The sequence below is a fragment of the Parus major genome, chromosome 23 (assembly GCF_001522545.3).
Source record: "Parus major isolate Abel chromosome 23, Parus_major1.1, whole genome shotgun sequence".
Lineage (NCBI taxonomy): Eukaryota > Metazoa > Chordata > Aves > Passeriformes > Paridae > Parus > Parus major.
This window is the reverse complement of record NC_031791.1, coordinates 1,961,286-1,974,397: the sequence shown is the minus strand read 5'-3', so window position 1 is coordinate 1,974,397 and position 13,112 is coordinate 1,961,286. Positions and strand designations below refer to the sequence as shown.

The window sequence follows — 13,112 nt, the reverse complement described above, 5'->3', positions numbered from 1 at the left end:
CCATCCCAGCTCCTCAGCTGAACTGGGGACATTCCCTGACTCTGTCACCAGCTGTCATTTTCTCCTCATTTATCCTGCCTTCATTAATTAAAACCACTGAAGGCAATTAGTCCCCAGCCTGAGGCTCCTGTTTCCCCGGCGCTTTGCGCGATGCCAGCTCCTCCCACTGTGCAGCTCTGGGGCTGAACCCTCTGCTCTCCCTGCAGATAACAACCTCATCATTAATATCCCTTCAGCAATTAATAAACTCCTGCAGCTCAGCTTTAATGAGCTTTTGGCTGGGCAAGCACTCCCCGATCCTAAAAGCAGCTCCTGGGCTCACAGCTGGATGTGGGCACTTCCAAATTCCTCTCCCTACAAATTCCCATCCTCTCCCCACGTTCAGCCCCCATTCTGCTGCATCAGGGATGTTCCTAAACCCCCATCCCTGCAACACCCAGGGCCCCCAAAACCGAGCCAGGGTCACACTGGTGTCCCTGTCACCACGGAGGGCAGAGCTCTGTCACCTCTGTCTCTCCTGAGAACGCTGAGCGTGGCACAAACCCGGGAGCGGCGCGTGGGCTGCGGAAAAAGCTCTTCCGCAGAATCCCCCGTGCCCACGGGGCCGGAATTCATCTCCCTCCTCCCCAGGCTCAGCTCCAGCGGCTCTTTAGGGGCCCAGGTGTGGTTTCCTCAGGGCTCGGGGGGGTTCTGTCACCGCGAGGCAGCCCAGGTGTGTCACCCCCACTGCCAAACCTCACTGTGCCTCTGACGTGGCAGCCAGGCCAAGCTCCGGCACCCAAAGCCCAGCTGGGCTGGGAGATGCTTTCCTGGGATGCTGGTGTTGGTTTTTTTTCCTTGTTTTCCTGTCTGGGAGCCTGGGTTTTCACCAGCATGCTCCAAAATCCAGCTTTTCCTACCGTGCCAAGGGGACACAGCAGCGGGGGCTTCGTTTGAGCCTTGCAGGGCATCTTAAGGGAGGGTTTGGGGTCCCCAGGGAGGATTTGGGGTCCCCAGGGAGGATTTGGGGTCTCCAAGGAGGGTTTGGGGTCCCCAGGGAGGGTTTGGGGTCTCCAGGGAGGGTTTGCGGTCTCCAGGGAGGGTTTGAGGTCCCCAGGGAGGGTTTGCAGTCTCCAGGGAGGGTTTGAGGTCCCCAGGGAGGGTTTGGGATCTCCAAGGAGAGTTTGGAGTCCCCAGGGAGGATTTGGGGTCTCCAGGGTGCTGCCAGCTCCCAGTGCCAGTCCAAGCCCACCAGCCTGCTCTTCCAGGTTTGATTCTCTAGACCAGGAGCCACCTCCCTCAGGTGCAGAGGTGGCAGGGACACCAGGACTGTCCCCACAGTGGCCAGAGGAGCAGGTGATGGGTGATTTTGGCCAGGAGGACGCTCAGGAGTGAGGTCCCCATGCCCTGCAACGCTGCTGTGGGGACTCAAAACTCACTCTGGTGCCTTCAGCTCCTGGTGACACCCATCTGGGGACACCTTTTGGCACCCAGAAAGGGGTTTGGCTACACTGCAGGAAGGGTGACAGCATTCAAACACAGATTTTCTTTTGCTGTCTCTTTCCTTGTAACTACCAGCACCACCAAGACCTTTCAGCTGGTAGGCAGGAGAGCAAAAAATCCAAAATTATTCATCAACATTTTCAGGGCCTTTCTGAGCAGGACCCAGCTCAAGCCAAGCTTTTATGTGTCCACATTCATTGGCCAGAGCAAAGGGACAGCTGAGAAATCCCAAATCCATCCCTGACCCCATGGAGGAGCTCCTCAAACACCTCCAGCAGAGGCGAGCAGTGCCGGGAGGTGTTTTTTCCTCCCGGGGTGAGAGGGAGGTGCTGCTATTGTGTCTTTTTTTTCTTTCAGCCCCAAGCCACAGCGTAATTTCCACCAGCAGCAGCCGTTCCACCTGCGCCAGGGCCACGCAGGAGGGAGAAAAAAAAAGGGGTGTTTGAAGTCAGGTTTTATTTTTTTGGTGGCTGCATCTGTGCAACCGAATTTCTTTGTGCAAAGGGGCCTGGCAGGGAGGGGTGTGCAGTGTGAGCGTGTTAAGGTGTGCACGGCTGTCCTGGCCAGGTGTGTCCCCCTCTCCCTGTTGGGTTGTTTTTTCCTCCCTCTGGGTTTGGACCCCCCTGTCCTGTGCTGTCCCTTCCGCCCACGTGGCCCTGACCAGGTCCTGTTGGTTTGTCACCAGTGTGGGCAGGTGTGAGGAAAATCAAATCTGAAATGAAATCTGGGCTGGCCCCGCGCCTGGTGCTCTGCCAGGGTCACCTGTGTGTCCTTGAGCCAGCTGTGAGCCAGCTGTGAGCCCTGTGGATGGCCACAGCCTGGCAGGGACACCAGGACCGTGTCCCCAAGGCTGCCACTGCAGCAGGCAGGTGTTTGCACTGATCCAGCACCAAAAATGGGAATTTCTGAGCTCCTGAACCCCCCAAACTGGGCAGCAACCCTGAGGGACCGGCACCGAGCTGCTGCCACAGCCCTGGGGCCAAAACTGCTGCGTTGTAGATGTGTATAAGAGACAGGGGCAGCAACCCTGAGGGACCGGCACCGAGCTGCTGCCACAGCCCTGGGGCCAAAACTGCTGCGTTGTGCTGGAAATGGGGGCTGGGAAAAGCTGGCACCCCTGGCAGGACCCCCAGGCAGGGAGGGGACATTGGGACAGAGCCTTTCCCCCACCTGGGAGGCCCCAGAGGGATGAAGAGCCCAGCCTGGCTCTCCCCCATCCCCACCCGGGCTCTCAACCCGCCAAGAACGAGCCCGAACCCGCATTTCCACCCCTGCGAGGGGCACTGGGAGAGCTCAGCTCACCCCCCAGCCCCCCAGCTGCTCCCCAAAATCCCAGCTGGACCCGCAGACCTCTTCCCCCAGCTCTCACCTGTTGGCAGCGAGGTGAGCACCGGCCGCTCTCAGAGTCCCATGTCCCGCTGGGGTCACGTCCTCGCCATCCCCCAGGAGCCGTGGGGTGCACAGAGGAGCCCCCCGAGTCCGGGTGAGACCTTTTGGGGTTCACAGAGGAGCCCCCCGAGTCCGGGTGGGACCTTTTGGGGTGCGGAGAGGAGCCCCCCGAGTCCGGGTGGGACCTTTTGGGGTGCGGAGAGGAGCCCCCCGAGTTCAGGTGGATCCCTGTGGGGTGCACAGAGGAGCCCCCCGAACCCGGGTGGGATCCTGTGGGGTGCGGAGAGGAGCCCCCCGAGCCCGGATGGGACCTTTTGGGGTGCACAGAGGAGCCCCCCGAGCCCGGCTCCGCCGCCGCCCGCTGCTGCTCTCCCCGCCTTGCCCCGGTTTCCTGCCTCATGAGCAAACTCAAGAGGAGCCCGTTCGCAGCTCGCTCCCGACCGCAAGAGCGAGTGACAAACCCTGATGGCTTCCTGCCATCCCCGGCTCCCCCCATGGCGAGGGGATGCTGAGACCCTCAGATGGGCAGGGCGTTGTCACCTGCTGCCAGCCCCCCTGGGTCCCCTGAGCTGAGAGTGCCCTGCTCCGTGCCGAGCTCTCCCTCTCGCACCCCCAAATCCCCGCTGGCACCCCGGGGACCCTCCGTGCACCCTCAGCCCCCTCCCTGTGCCCCAAGGTCCCCTGTGGGACACATCCTGCACGGCTGGCACCGCCGGGGGGACAAGGGCTGGAGCTGAAGGGACACAGGGGACACGTCGTGCCCCTGCCAGCGCTGCTTTGGAGAGCTCAGAGCAGCCCCAGCAGCATCGTCTTGGCTTTTTTGATTGAGTGAGAAGCCACAGGCACAGGCAGGAAGCCCAGAGGTGTCGGGAGGGGGAGGTTGTGGCAGCTTGAGGGGCACATTCGGGCTCTCCTCGTGTCCTGGGAAGGAGAAACAGCCCCCAAAATGATCCCTGGCTCACCCCACAGCTTCCCTGGCACTGCTTGTGCACAGGCTTCTGTCAAAGCCACATCCCCCAGTGGCACCTGGAGCTGTCACCCTCCCAAAAAAAGGCCAGGAGCCACATCTGGAACTGGTTTTTCTGGAAGGAAAAACCATCAGCTCGCACCCTCACCTCCTTTTATTCCTCCTCAAAGAGCCACTCCCCACATTTCCAACCGGGCTTGACCCCACCGTCCTCAGGGCCAGGCCCCAAAATGCCCGGTGTCCCCTGGGGATGGTGACATTCCCGTGCCCCATCGCCCCGAGTGCTGAGAGATTTGGGGAGGGATCTTTGAACCCCAAAACTCCCTCGAGGCTCCCCCGCAGGCTCCGGGGGCGGCTCAGCAGAGGGAGAAGCGCCGGGAGTTGATGTTCATGCGGGTGACGCCGATGTGCTTGAGCGGGGTGGAGAGCAGGAAGGCGGCCTTGGGGGGGATGGTGCAGAGCAGATCCGAGTCTTCCTCGCAGCCCTCGAGGCCGAAGGTGGCGTCGTCCAGCATCTCCTTGTGCTGGTGGCAGGCCTGCTCCACCTTCAGCCGGTGCAGCCGCGCCCGCAGCCGCATCAGCTGCTGCGCCAGCCGCTGGTCCAGAGCCTGCATCTCCCTCTGGGGGCAGGAGGGAACGGGGATGGAGCGGGATCGGCTGCCAGGGCACGGTCACAGCGCGGGGACAGCTCGGCTTGTGCCGTCTGTGCCACCCCCAGAGCGGCAGGAGGGGGTGACAAGGCCACCACCCCCGCCGCTGCTGTGCGGGGTCAGGGGCAGGGCTGGGGCACCGCGGAGCCACGAAAAATCTTGGAAAAACCCGTGCACAACCAGCAAAGAGGACAGAGGAGAGCCCTGACCTTGGCGTGCCCGGTCAGCTCGGGCACGGTGACCCCATCCCGGTCCTGGTTCCCGTCCTACTCACCAGCTCCATCCTGAGCCACTCCAGAGCCGCCTCCATGGTGGCAAAGCCACAAACGCCACCATCCTGCTGCTCCTTGAGCTGTCCGGGGCTCTGCTCTGTCCCCCGGGTGCCCCCGGGGGTCCGAGCCCCCCAGCGCTGCCCCCTCACCCGAGCTTCCCACTCCAGGTACGAGGGTCTGCGGGTCTGCAGCTTCAGCTTGGCTGTCAGCGCCTTCACGCTGTCCAGGTTCTCCTCCTCCCAGGTGGGCTCCTCCTCGCCCAATTCCTTGAATTTCAGCTGGCTGAAGGCCATGGTGGGACAAAACAGAGCCCCCCCCAAACGCCCCGAAGATCTCTGCTCCCTCAACACCTCCCCCCGGGGGAATGAAGCCCCCACCCTGAGCACGACCACCCACCCACTCCCTGCCCCAGCTGCAGCTGGCTCCCGGCTATTTATCCACCCCTCGAGGACAAGTCCGATGGGCAGGAATTTCCTTATCCAGAGGAGTGCAAAGGAGTTTTTTTGGCTTGTTGTGTTTGGGTTTTTTTTTTGTTTTGGTTTTGGTTTTTTTTTTTTTTCCTTTTCTTTTTTAACATCATTGTCTCCGCCCGGGAGGAAACTCCTCGTTCCCGGACGGAGCCTTCACTGGGCACGGAGGAGCGGGAATGATTTATCCCCGGGCTCAGCCGCTCCCCGGCCCCTTGGGGGGGGTCCGAAAAAGCCCAAGGAAGGAAAAAGAAACTGGGGATGCCCACCGGGGGCAGCCGGGGTCCCGCACCCGGACGGGACCTTAAGGTGGAACCGCGTCTGGATCTGTCCTGTGCCACCTCCTCCTTGCCCGGCGGGGCCCGGAGGCAGCGGAGGAGGCTCAGGGGTCTCAGCCGCGTCCCCCGGCTCTCACCTGCCCCGTGGGTGCCCATTCCTGTCCCCCCCAGCTCTCCCAGAGTAGCCCCCAAATTCTCCGTGTGCTCCCCCTGCGCTGCTCCCGGCTCCCGCTGTCCCCTCTCGTGTCCCCTCCCACGGTCCCCCCGTGTCCCCCCGCTGTCACGCCGCACTCAGTGACCCTCCCACCCCCAGCCCCAGCCCCGGGCATGGCCGCGTCCCCTCGGACCGGGCCACCTTAAACCCGACATCCGCCAGCCGGGCCGGGCTGTGCGGGGACATCGCCGCCGCCTCCCCGCTTCCACCCCGAGGTCCCCGAACTCCCCCTCCCGCACCCCCCGATCCCCGCCCTCGCACCCCCGACTCCTCCGCTGCCACCCCGGGGTCCCCTCCTTGCACCCCCGGACTCCCAGTGCCCCCCCAGTCCCTTCCTTGCACCCTGAGACTCTTCCTTGTGCCCCAAGGTCCCCTGCTGGTACCCCAAAAGTCCTCTCCTTATGGCCAGCAGGTTCCCGCCGGCTCTCGGAGGTCCCCTGTTTGCACCCCGCTTGTCCCCCGCGGTCCCCACCTGGCACCCAGCCCGAGCAGGTAAGCAGAGAGGTGGCAGGGGCAGGAGCACCGCCACCCTCCCATCCTCCTCCTCCTCCTCCTCCTCCTGCGCCGTCCCCAGCCCCTGGTGTGGCTTTGGGGACAGCAGAGCAGCCGGCTCGTGTCGGGGCAGGTAGCGGGGTACAGCCCCAAGGCAGCAGGGAAGGACCGGGAGCCGCTCCCTGCAATCCCATTCCCCCCCCAAAAAAATCCCCTCCAGCCAGCTCAGCCCCCCCGTGCCTCAGTTTCCCGGCTGGTGGAGAGAATGTCGCGCTCCCGCGTGCTGGAGGTGACAATGTCAACACGGGGAGGGGGGGACAGCCCGCAGGGCGCCGCGTGACGCGCAGGGAAGGGGTTTCCAGGCGGGCCGAGAGCTGCAGGATTTCCCCTTTCTCCCTCTCCCTCCCCTGCGCCGGGCAGAGGCAGCGCCCATGGAGTTCTCGGAGCTGATCAAGACGGCGACAGTGGAGAACGTGCTGCTGTCGCGACCGGGGCTGCCGGCGGTCAGGGGCACCCTGTGCATCACCAGCCACCACCTGCTGCTCTCCTCCAGCCCCCGCGGCGACCTGGAGCTCTGGCTGCTCATCCGCAACGTGGACGCCGTGGAGAAAAGGTGGGGCTGTCCCCAAGGGTTGTCCCCGCCAGCCGTGTCACCCCTTCCCGAGCCGGAGGATTCCCCCGCTCCCTGTCCCGGTGGGCACCCCAGGGGCACCGCGCTGCCCCGCCCAGCCCCGGCCTTCCTCTTCCTCCCGGCCCGCGCTCGGCAGCAGCGGGCATTGCCCTCCTCTCCTCCTCAGAGTGCACAATTTAGGCTGGTACCAGCCCCCCCGGACCGGCGGCTCCCTGCGGGACACCAGGTTTGGATTTTTTTGGCTCTCTTGCCTCTGCCACCCACCCGCCGTGGCCCATCCCGGCTGCGGCGGCACACGAGAGGCTCGAGTCCGGCACAGCCGCGGTGGGAGAGGGCAGCTCGGTGCTGTGTGTGCGTCCCCGTGTGTCCCCCAGCCCTGACCCCCCTCCCGCAGGGTCTCCGGCTCCTCCGGCACCATCACGCTGCGCTGCAAGGACCTGAAGGTGCTGCAGCTGGAGATCCCGGGCATGGAGCAGTGTCTGAACATCGCCAGCTCCATCGAGGTGAGCCCCGGCCGGCGAGAAAAGGGTTGGAAAGCGCTGCGGTGTTTGCTCTGGGCCTGGCATCAGCTGGGTAAACACGCAACTCCGGCGGGGCAGGAACACGGGGCTGGCACACGGGGATGGGACACGGGGCTGGGACACGGGGATGGGACACGGGGCTGGGGACACGGGGATGGCACACGGGGCTGGGGACACGGGGCTGGGGACACAGGGATGGGGACACCGGGGATGGGACACGGGGATGGGACACGGGGACGTCACACGGGGATGGGACACAGGGCTGGGCACTTGGGGCTGGCACACGGGGCTGGGACACGGGGCTGGGGACACGGGGCTGGGCACTCAGGGATGTCACACAGGGCTGGGACATGGGGCTGGCACTCGGGGCAGGCACATGGGGATGGCACACGGGGCTGGCACACGGGGCTGGCACACGGGGATGGCACACGGGGATGGCACTTGGGGCTGGCACACGGGGCTTGCACTCGGGGATGGCACGCAGGGACATCGCCAGCGCTCCGCTGCGGTGTCCCTGAGCAGCTCCGGCCGTGTCCCCGCCGCAGGCGCTCTCCTCGGTGGACTCGGTGATGATGATGTACCCGTTCTTCTATCGCCCCCCGGGCCTGCGGCTCCAGCAGGGCTGGCACCAGTCCCCCCTCGAGCGATACTTCCAGCAGGTCTCCTCGCAGGTGAGCCCGGCCGGGAGGGACCCGCTGCCTTCCCCGCGCCGGGCCGGGCTGGCCGCTGATGTCGCCTGTCCCCCAGACGAGCCAGTGGCGGCTGAGCACCGTGAACCGGGACTTCAGCGCCTGCCCCTCGTACCCTCCCGCCGTGATGGTGCCGGCGGCCGTGGGCGATGACACCGTGGCCAAGGCAGCGGCGTTCCGGCAGGGCGGGCGCTTCCCCGTGCTCAGCTACTTCCACCCCAAAAACGGCACCGTGAGTCCGGCCCGGCCCTCAGAACCGCGGGGGAAGGGGGCTGGGAGCCCCCCGTGCCGCTGCCCCTGTGCCCTAGGAGGGATTTCTTCTCCGTGGAATCCCAGAACTGGCTTGGAAGGGATCTTGGAGATCATCCCATTCCACTCCTGGCACTGCCACTGTCCCGGGTTGTTCCAAGCCCAGTCCAGTCTGCTCTTGGGCACTGCCACGGATCCAGGGGCAGCCACAGCTTCTCTGGGAATTCCATTCCAGCCCCTCCCCACCCTCACAGGGAAGAATTCCTTCCCAATATCCCATCCATCCCTGCCCTCTGGCAGTGGGAAGCCATTCCCTGTGTCCTGTCCTTCCATCTCTCTCATCCCAAGTCTCTCTCCAGCTCTCCTGGAGCCCCTTCAGCCTCCGTGAGGCTCTCTAAGGTCACCCTGGAGCCTCCTCTCTCCAGGCTGGACATTCCCAGCTGCTCCCACCGTCTCCTCCAGGCCCTGCTCCGCAGCAGCCAGCCCCTGACCGGGCCCAACCGCCGGCGGTGCCGTGAGGACGAGAAGCTCTTGGGGACAATCCTGGATGAGGGCGAGCGAGGTTTCATCATCGACACGCGCTCGGCACAGGCGGCCAAGCAGGCCCGGATGAGCGGCGGCGGCACCGAGCCCAAATCCTCGTACCCGCAGTGGAGGAGGCTCCACCGAGCCCTGGAGAGGTGAGGGCTGGGTGCTGAAGGTGTGAGGTGGGGACAGCCCCAGCGAGCCCCCCACACCTCCGTCCCCTCTCGCAGAGGCCGCCCGCTGCAGGAGAGCTTCATCAGGCTGGTGGAGGCGTGCGCTGAGCAGGGCATGGACCGCTGGCTGGGCCGGCTGGAGAGCAGCCGCTGGCTCGGCCACGTCAAGGCCGCCCTGAGCACGGCCTGCCTGGCTGCTCAGTGCCTGGACAGGTAAGGGGGGCTGCACCTCGCCCACCTTTCCCCTTTCCCGAGCCCCCAGCGTGGCCCAAAACGCGGATTGAGCCCGGAATCGCCGTGGCAGGGAGGGCTGCAAGGTGCTGGTGCACGGGGCCGAGGGGACAGACACGACGCTGCTGGTGACGGCGCTGGCCCAGCTCATCCTGGACCCGTCCTGCCGCAGCCTGGAGGGGTTCCAGGGGCTGCTGGAGCGGGAATGGATCCAGGTGAGAGGCGGTTTTGAGGAGGGTGGGGATCCCAGCCTGGCTGGGTGCCCTCACCCCGTATCCCCGTGGGGGTCCCGCAGGCCGGGCACCCCTTCCAGCTGCGCTGTGCCCGCTCCGCCTCCTCCCACGGCCGAGGGAAGCAGGAGGCTCCGCTTTTCCTCCTCTTCCTCGACTGCGTGTGGCAGCTGAGCCGCCAGTTCCCCTTCTCCCTGGAATTTGGGGAGCAGCTGCTCCTCACCCTCTTTGACAACGCCTACGCCTCCTCCTACGGCACCTTCCTGTGCAACAACGAGAAGGAGAGGTCGGTGTGGGGCACAGCCAGGGCCAAACCCCTCCTGGGCACGGCTCAGGTGACACCAAACCCTGCTGGGGACTGAAATGTGTCCTGCCTGTCCCCCCCAGGAGCCTCTGTAAGGTGAAGGAAAGCACACACTCGCTCTGGGCCTGGCTGAACCAGCCCGAGGAGAGGCAGAAGTACCTGAACCCTCTCTACTCACACAACTCCCTGGTGATCTGGCCCTCTGTGGAGCCCCAGAGCATCCAGCTCTGGCAGGGTGAGCGGGATCCCCCCAAAATCCACCCTCAGCTCCCAGCTGGGCTGGCTCAGGGGACGCTGCTCTGCCTTTCCCCCTCTGACAGGGCTGAAATAACACCCAGCCCCTTTTCTCCCAGGTTTATTCCTTCGTTGGATCCGTCCTTCCCAGCACCTGGATGAGGCCTGGGCGGAGATCCGGAGGTTGGTGGAGGGAAACAACTCCTCCACCAAGGAGAGCGCAGGGAAAAGGCTGAGCCTGACCTTCCCTGACCCCACTGCAGGGACACAGAACGGGAGGTGAAGCGTGGCCAGCTGGGTCCCCATGGGATTTGGGATAAGGTGGATCTTCCCATGGGAAGGGCTGTGCTGGACACAGACCCCATGGACAGCTCTGGCAGAGGGGACAGACCCCCTTTCCCAGCCTTTAGCTGCCCAGCCCCAGCTCATTGCAGTAAATCTCTCTCCCAGCCCTTGCCTGTGTCCCACTCTTCCATAGGGAAGCTGCTCCTTCCCACTGGGATGTCAGCAGTGCCTGCAGATGGCTCTGGAGCCAAAGGGCAGGAGATCACACAAAAATCCCAGGAGATGACACAAAAAACCCCAACAGGACACACTAAACCAACACCCTCCCACAAAACTGCAAAGGCTGCAGCCTCAGTGTCGTGCCAGCGGCTCCGAGCCGGGAGCCAGCCTGGGAATTCTGCCCTTGGGCCCAGTTTTGAGGAAGGAAAGAGGAAAGAAAAATCCCACCCTGTGGAGAGACAAGAGGGTGGGTGGGTGAGGATCTGCAGCAGGAGCTCCTAGGGCAGGAAATAACTGTTCCATGATGAAAGCTGGCTCGGGGTCAGCAGATAAACAAAGCAGCGGGGCCGGGCGCGTGCGTGGCAGCTGGAAAACAATTCCTGGCTGCTGCACTTCCAGCCTTTTCACACTTCAGGGCTGGGCCTGAGGCTGTGGAGCCTCTCTGGGAAGGAGTTCATGGATGGGCAGAGGTCCTGGAAGGAGCAGTGCTGCTCCATGGGTGTGGAACAAAGCACTGACAGCAGAGCTGGGAAAACAAAGTCCTTGGGTTAACCTTGCTCCAGATAGGAAAAAAAAATAACTAAAAAAAACCGCCACAGAGGTGCTTTTCCTTGTGTTTAGAAAAGATTTTTATTTATTTCCTGGGTTTTTTCCCTTCCCCTGATTTATAAATATGCCCAGCAGGCAGGCAGCCAACCCAGTTCCCTTCACTCTTCTTCCAGTAAAAGCCATTCCTGCCCTTCGGAGCTGCTCAAGTTCCCACTCCCCAACTTCCCCCAGCCCCCAAAACCACTGCCAAGAACAACTCCAGGCCTTTCCAACAGCCCTGGTGGAGCCCATGGACTGGGAAAGGGCTTGGAGAAGGGAAAAGAAGAGGAGAGGAGAGGGAAATTCTCCTTCAGGCTTCAAACTCAAACTCGAAGTACTGGGGATCGAAGTAATGGATGCGGACGTAGCCATCCTCACCCCCGCTGCTGTAGCTGCAGGGAGGAAAGGGGAAAGTCAGGGAAAGTCAGGAATGCTGCTGGGAGCAAAGAATGGGAAGTCTGGCCTCATCACCCCCTCCTGAAACTGATACAGGAATCACAAAGGGGAAAATAAGATCAGTGATGTGGCCAAAGTGTGGGGCAGGGTGTGAGTGAAGCCCTCCAAATGGGAGAATTCGGGTGCTGGTTCCATTCCCACCACAGAAATCCTGTCAGTCTGGTCATACCCCAATTAAAAAGTGGGATTGGGTGGACTGGGGACACTGCAGGATCCCCAGGGAGCCTCTCACCTCTTCCCATCAGGGTGGAAGGCGACGCTGTTGATGGGCCCAAAGTGCCCCTTGACTCTGCCAAACTCCTCCTCAAAAGCCAAGTGGAAGAACCTGGCAGGAGGAAGATTTCAATTGTCACAAGCCCAGAAGGGACAAAACCATGGAAATCCTAAAAGAAAACAAAACTCAAGGGCATCTCCAGCACTGCCAACTTGCCAAAAGAAAGGAAGAGAGGGAAATACAATCCTTGGGAATGGCAGGAGTGCTCTGGGGAGGATTTGGCCCTGAGAAGGGAAAGGACCAACCTGGCCTCGAATTTGCCAATCCTGGTGGAGGTCGTGGTCACATCCATGGCTTCCTGCCCTCCACCCAGCACCACCTGCAGGGAAGAGAAAGCAGGGAAATCACAAGCCTTCAGTGCTTCCTGCTGGAATTTCGGGAATCCTGGGATCACTGAGGTTGGAAAAGACCGCCAAGATCAAACCCAACATTGATCCCCACCTCAAAACCAGTTTAGAGCAGTGAGGGCCAGGTCCAGAGGTTCCCTGGACAGCTCCAAGGGTGGGGACAACCTCCAGCACTTCCAACTAATCCCACAAATCCATCAATCCTCAGAGGAATTCCAGAGTCCTCAGAGGAATTCCAGAGTCCTCAGAGGAATTCCCAGAGTCCTCAGAGGAATTCCCACCTCCCTGACACGTTTGACCAGAGGACACAAAAATTTTGTTCCTGGTGCCAGACCTAGCAAAATTCCCCAGGCTCATTGCAGAGTCCTGGTTTGGCTGGACTGGCAGCACTCCCAAGGCAGGAATCCCAGGATTAGTGACATCCTGAGGAAGCTCATCCTTACGTGGTCAAAAATGGGGGAAAGGGCAGCAGAATTCACCGGCCGCTCCGTCCGGAATGTCTTCAGGTGCTCCAGGGATGTGCAGTCAAAGAGCTGCAAAAAAAGGAGAAGTTCATCAATTAATTCACACAGCTCCAGCTGCTGGGCCTTACCTGGATGGATGTTCCCTCTCCAAGTTCAAATCCCAAAAAAATCCCCCCAAAAAGGGAAATTTTTTTGCCTTCCAGAGGTGGCAAACTGCAAAAATGTTCTACTGAAATCCCAAAATATTCCATTTTCAATGCCTGGCTGTTCATTTAGCACCTCACCTTTCTCACTGAATGTTCCCAAGGAGCAAAACAACCCTGTGAGCAGAGATCCTGCCAGGAAATCTCCAGGAAAAGCTCACCTTGGCTGTGTTATCCTTGGAAGCAGTGATGAACATGGTCATGTCCCGGGAGGTCTGGATGTCGTTGATTTGCTTGGTGTGTTCCTTGATGTTGGACAGCTGCTCCCCTGACTGGAG

At 62.1% G+C, this 13,112-nt stretch overlaps 4 protein-coding genes across 5 annotated transcripts in view; 1 reads left to right on the top strand and 3 right to left on the bottom strand.

Moving 5' to 3' along the window:
- Positions 1-3,200, bottom strand: part of LCK (LCK proto-oncogene, Src family tyrosine kinase) — a 9,361-nt gene extending 6,161 nt beyond the window's left edge. Inside the window, exon 1 of the mRNA XM_015649099.3 lies at positions 2,852-3,200. The gene's annotated coding sequence lies outside the window, so the exon portion shown is untranslated. The remainder of the gene's footprint in view (positions 1-2,851) is intronic.
- A 774-nt stretch (positions 3,201-3,974) lies between these two features.
- FAM167B (family with sequence similarity 167 member B) lies at positions 3,975-5,704 on the bottom strand. The gene is made up of 2 exons (XM_015649130.2): positions 4,763-5,704; positions 3,975-4,458 (listed from the first exon to the last, which is right to left on the bottom strand). Exons 1-2 carry the CDS (start codon positions 5,051-5,053, stop codon positions 4,195-4,197), a joined length of 555 nt encoding a protein of 184 aa, XP_015504616.1. The 5' UTR covers positions 5,054-5,704; the 3' UTR covers positions 3,975-4,194.
- A 277-nt stretch (positions 5,705-5,981) lies between these two features.
- On the top strand, positions 5,982-10,450 carry LOC107214068 (myotubularin-related protein 9-like). Of its 2 annotated transcripts, XM_033519560.1 has the most exons (12): positions 5,982-6,211; positions 6,632-6,824; positions 7,009-7,068; positions 7,237-7,345; positions 7,909-8,034; positions 8,111-8,284; positions 8,764-8,981; positions 9,057-9,212; positions 9,304-9,445; positions 9,526-9,746; positions 9,848-9,999; positions 10,118-10,450. In XM_033519560.1, the coding sequence occupies exons 1-12, from the start codon at positions 6,121-6,123 to the stop codon at positions 10,279-10,281; spliced, it is 1,806 nt and encodes a 601-aa protein (XP_033375451.1). In that variant the 5' UTR covers positions 5,982-6,120; the 3' UTR covers positions 10,282-10,450. The 2 variants fall into 2 exon arrangements, with proteins under 2 accessions (XP_033375451.1, XP_033375452.1); XM_033519561.1 differs by lacking the exon at positions 7,009-7,068.
- Positions 10,451-11,107: 657 nt separating this feature from the next.
- Positions 11,108-13,112, bottom strand: part of EIF3I (eukaryotic translation initiation factor 3 subunit I) — a 6,537-nt gene continuing 4,532 nt past the window's right edge. Inside the window, exons 7-11 of the mRNA XM_015649110.1 lie at positions 12,996-13,106; positions 12,611-12,700; positions 12,066-12,139; positions 11,779-11,871; positions 11,108-11,482 (exon numbers count right to left, since the gene is read on the bottom strand). Coding sequence (XP_015504596.1) covers positions 11,401-11,482; positions 11,779-11,871; positions 12,066-12,139; positions 12,611-12,700; positions 12,996-13,106 — 450 coding nt within the window. The 3' untranslated portion in view covers positions 11,108-11,400. The remainder of the gene's footprint in view (positions 11,483-11,778; positions 11,872-12,065; positions 12,140-12,610; positions 12,701-12,995; positions 13,107-13,112) is intronic.

Bases quoted from the DNA above. Each gene is read 5' to 3' on its own strand.
- FAM167B (XM_015649130.2), bottom strand. From the start codon at position 5,053: ATGGCCTTCAGCCAGCTGAAATTCAAGGAATTGGGCGAGGAGGAGCCC. The intron at 4,459-4,762 runs GTGAGTAGGACG...TCCTGCCCCCAG, and splicing joins AGTGGCTCAGGATGGAGCTG to AGGGAGATGCAGGCTCTGGA.
- LOC107214068 (XM_033519560.1), top strand. From the start codon at position 6,121: ATGGCCAGCAGGTTCCCGCCGGCTCTCGGAGGTCCCCTGTTTGCACCC. The intron at 7,346-7,908 runs GTGAGCCCCGGC...TCCCCGCCGCAG, and splicing joins ACATCGCCAGCTCCATCGAG to GCGCTCTCCTCGGTGGACTC. The intron at 8,035-8,110 runs GTGAGCCCGGCC...CCTGTCCCCCAG, and splicing joins TCCAGCAGGTCTCCTCGCAG to ACGAGCCAGTGGCGGCTGAG.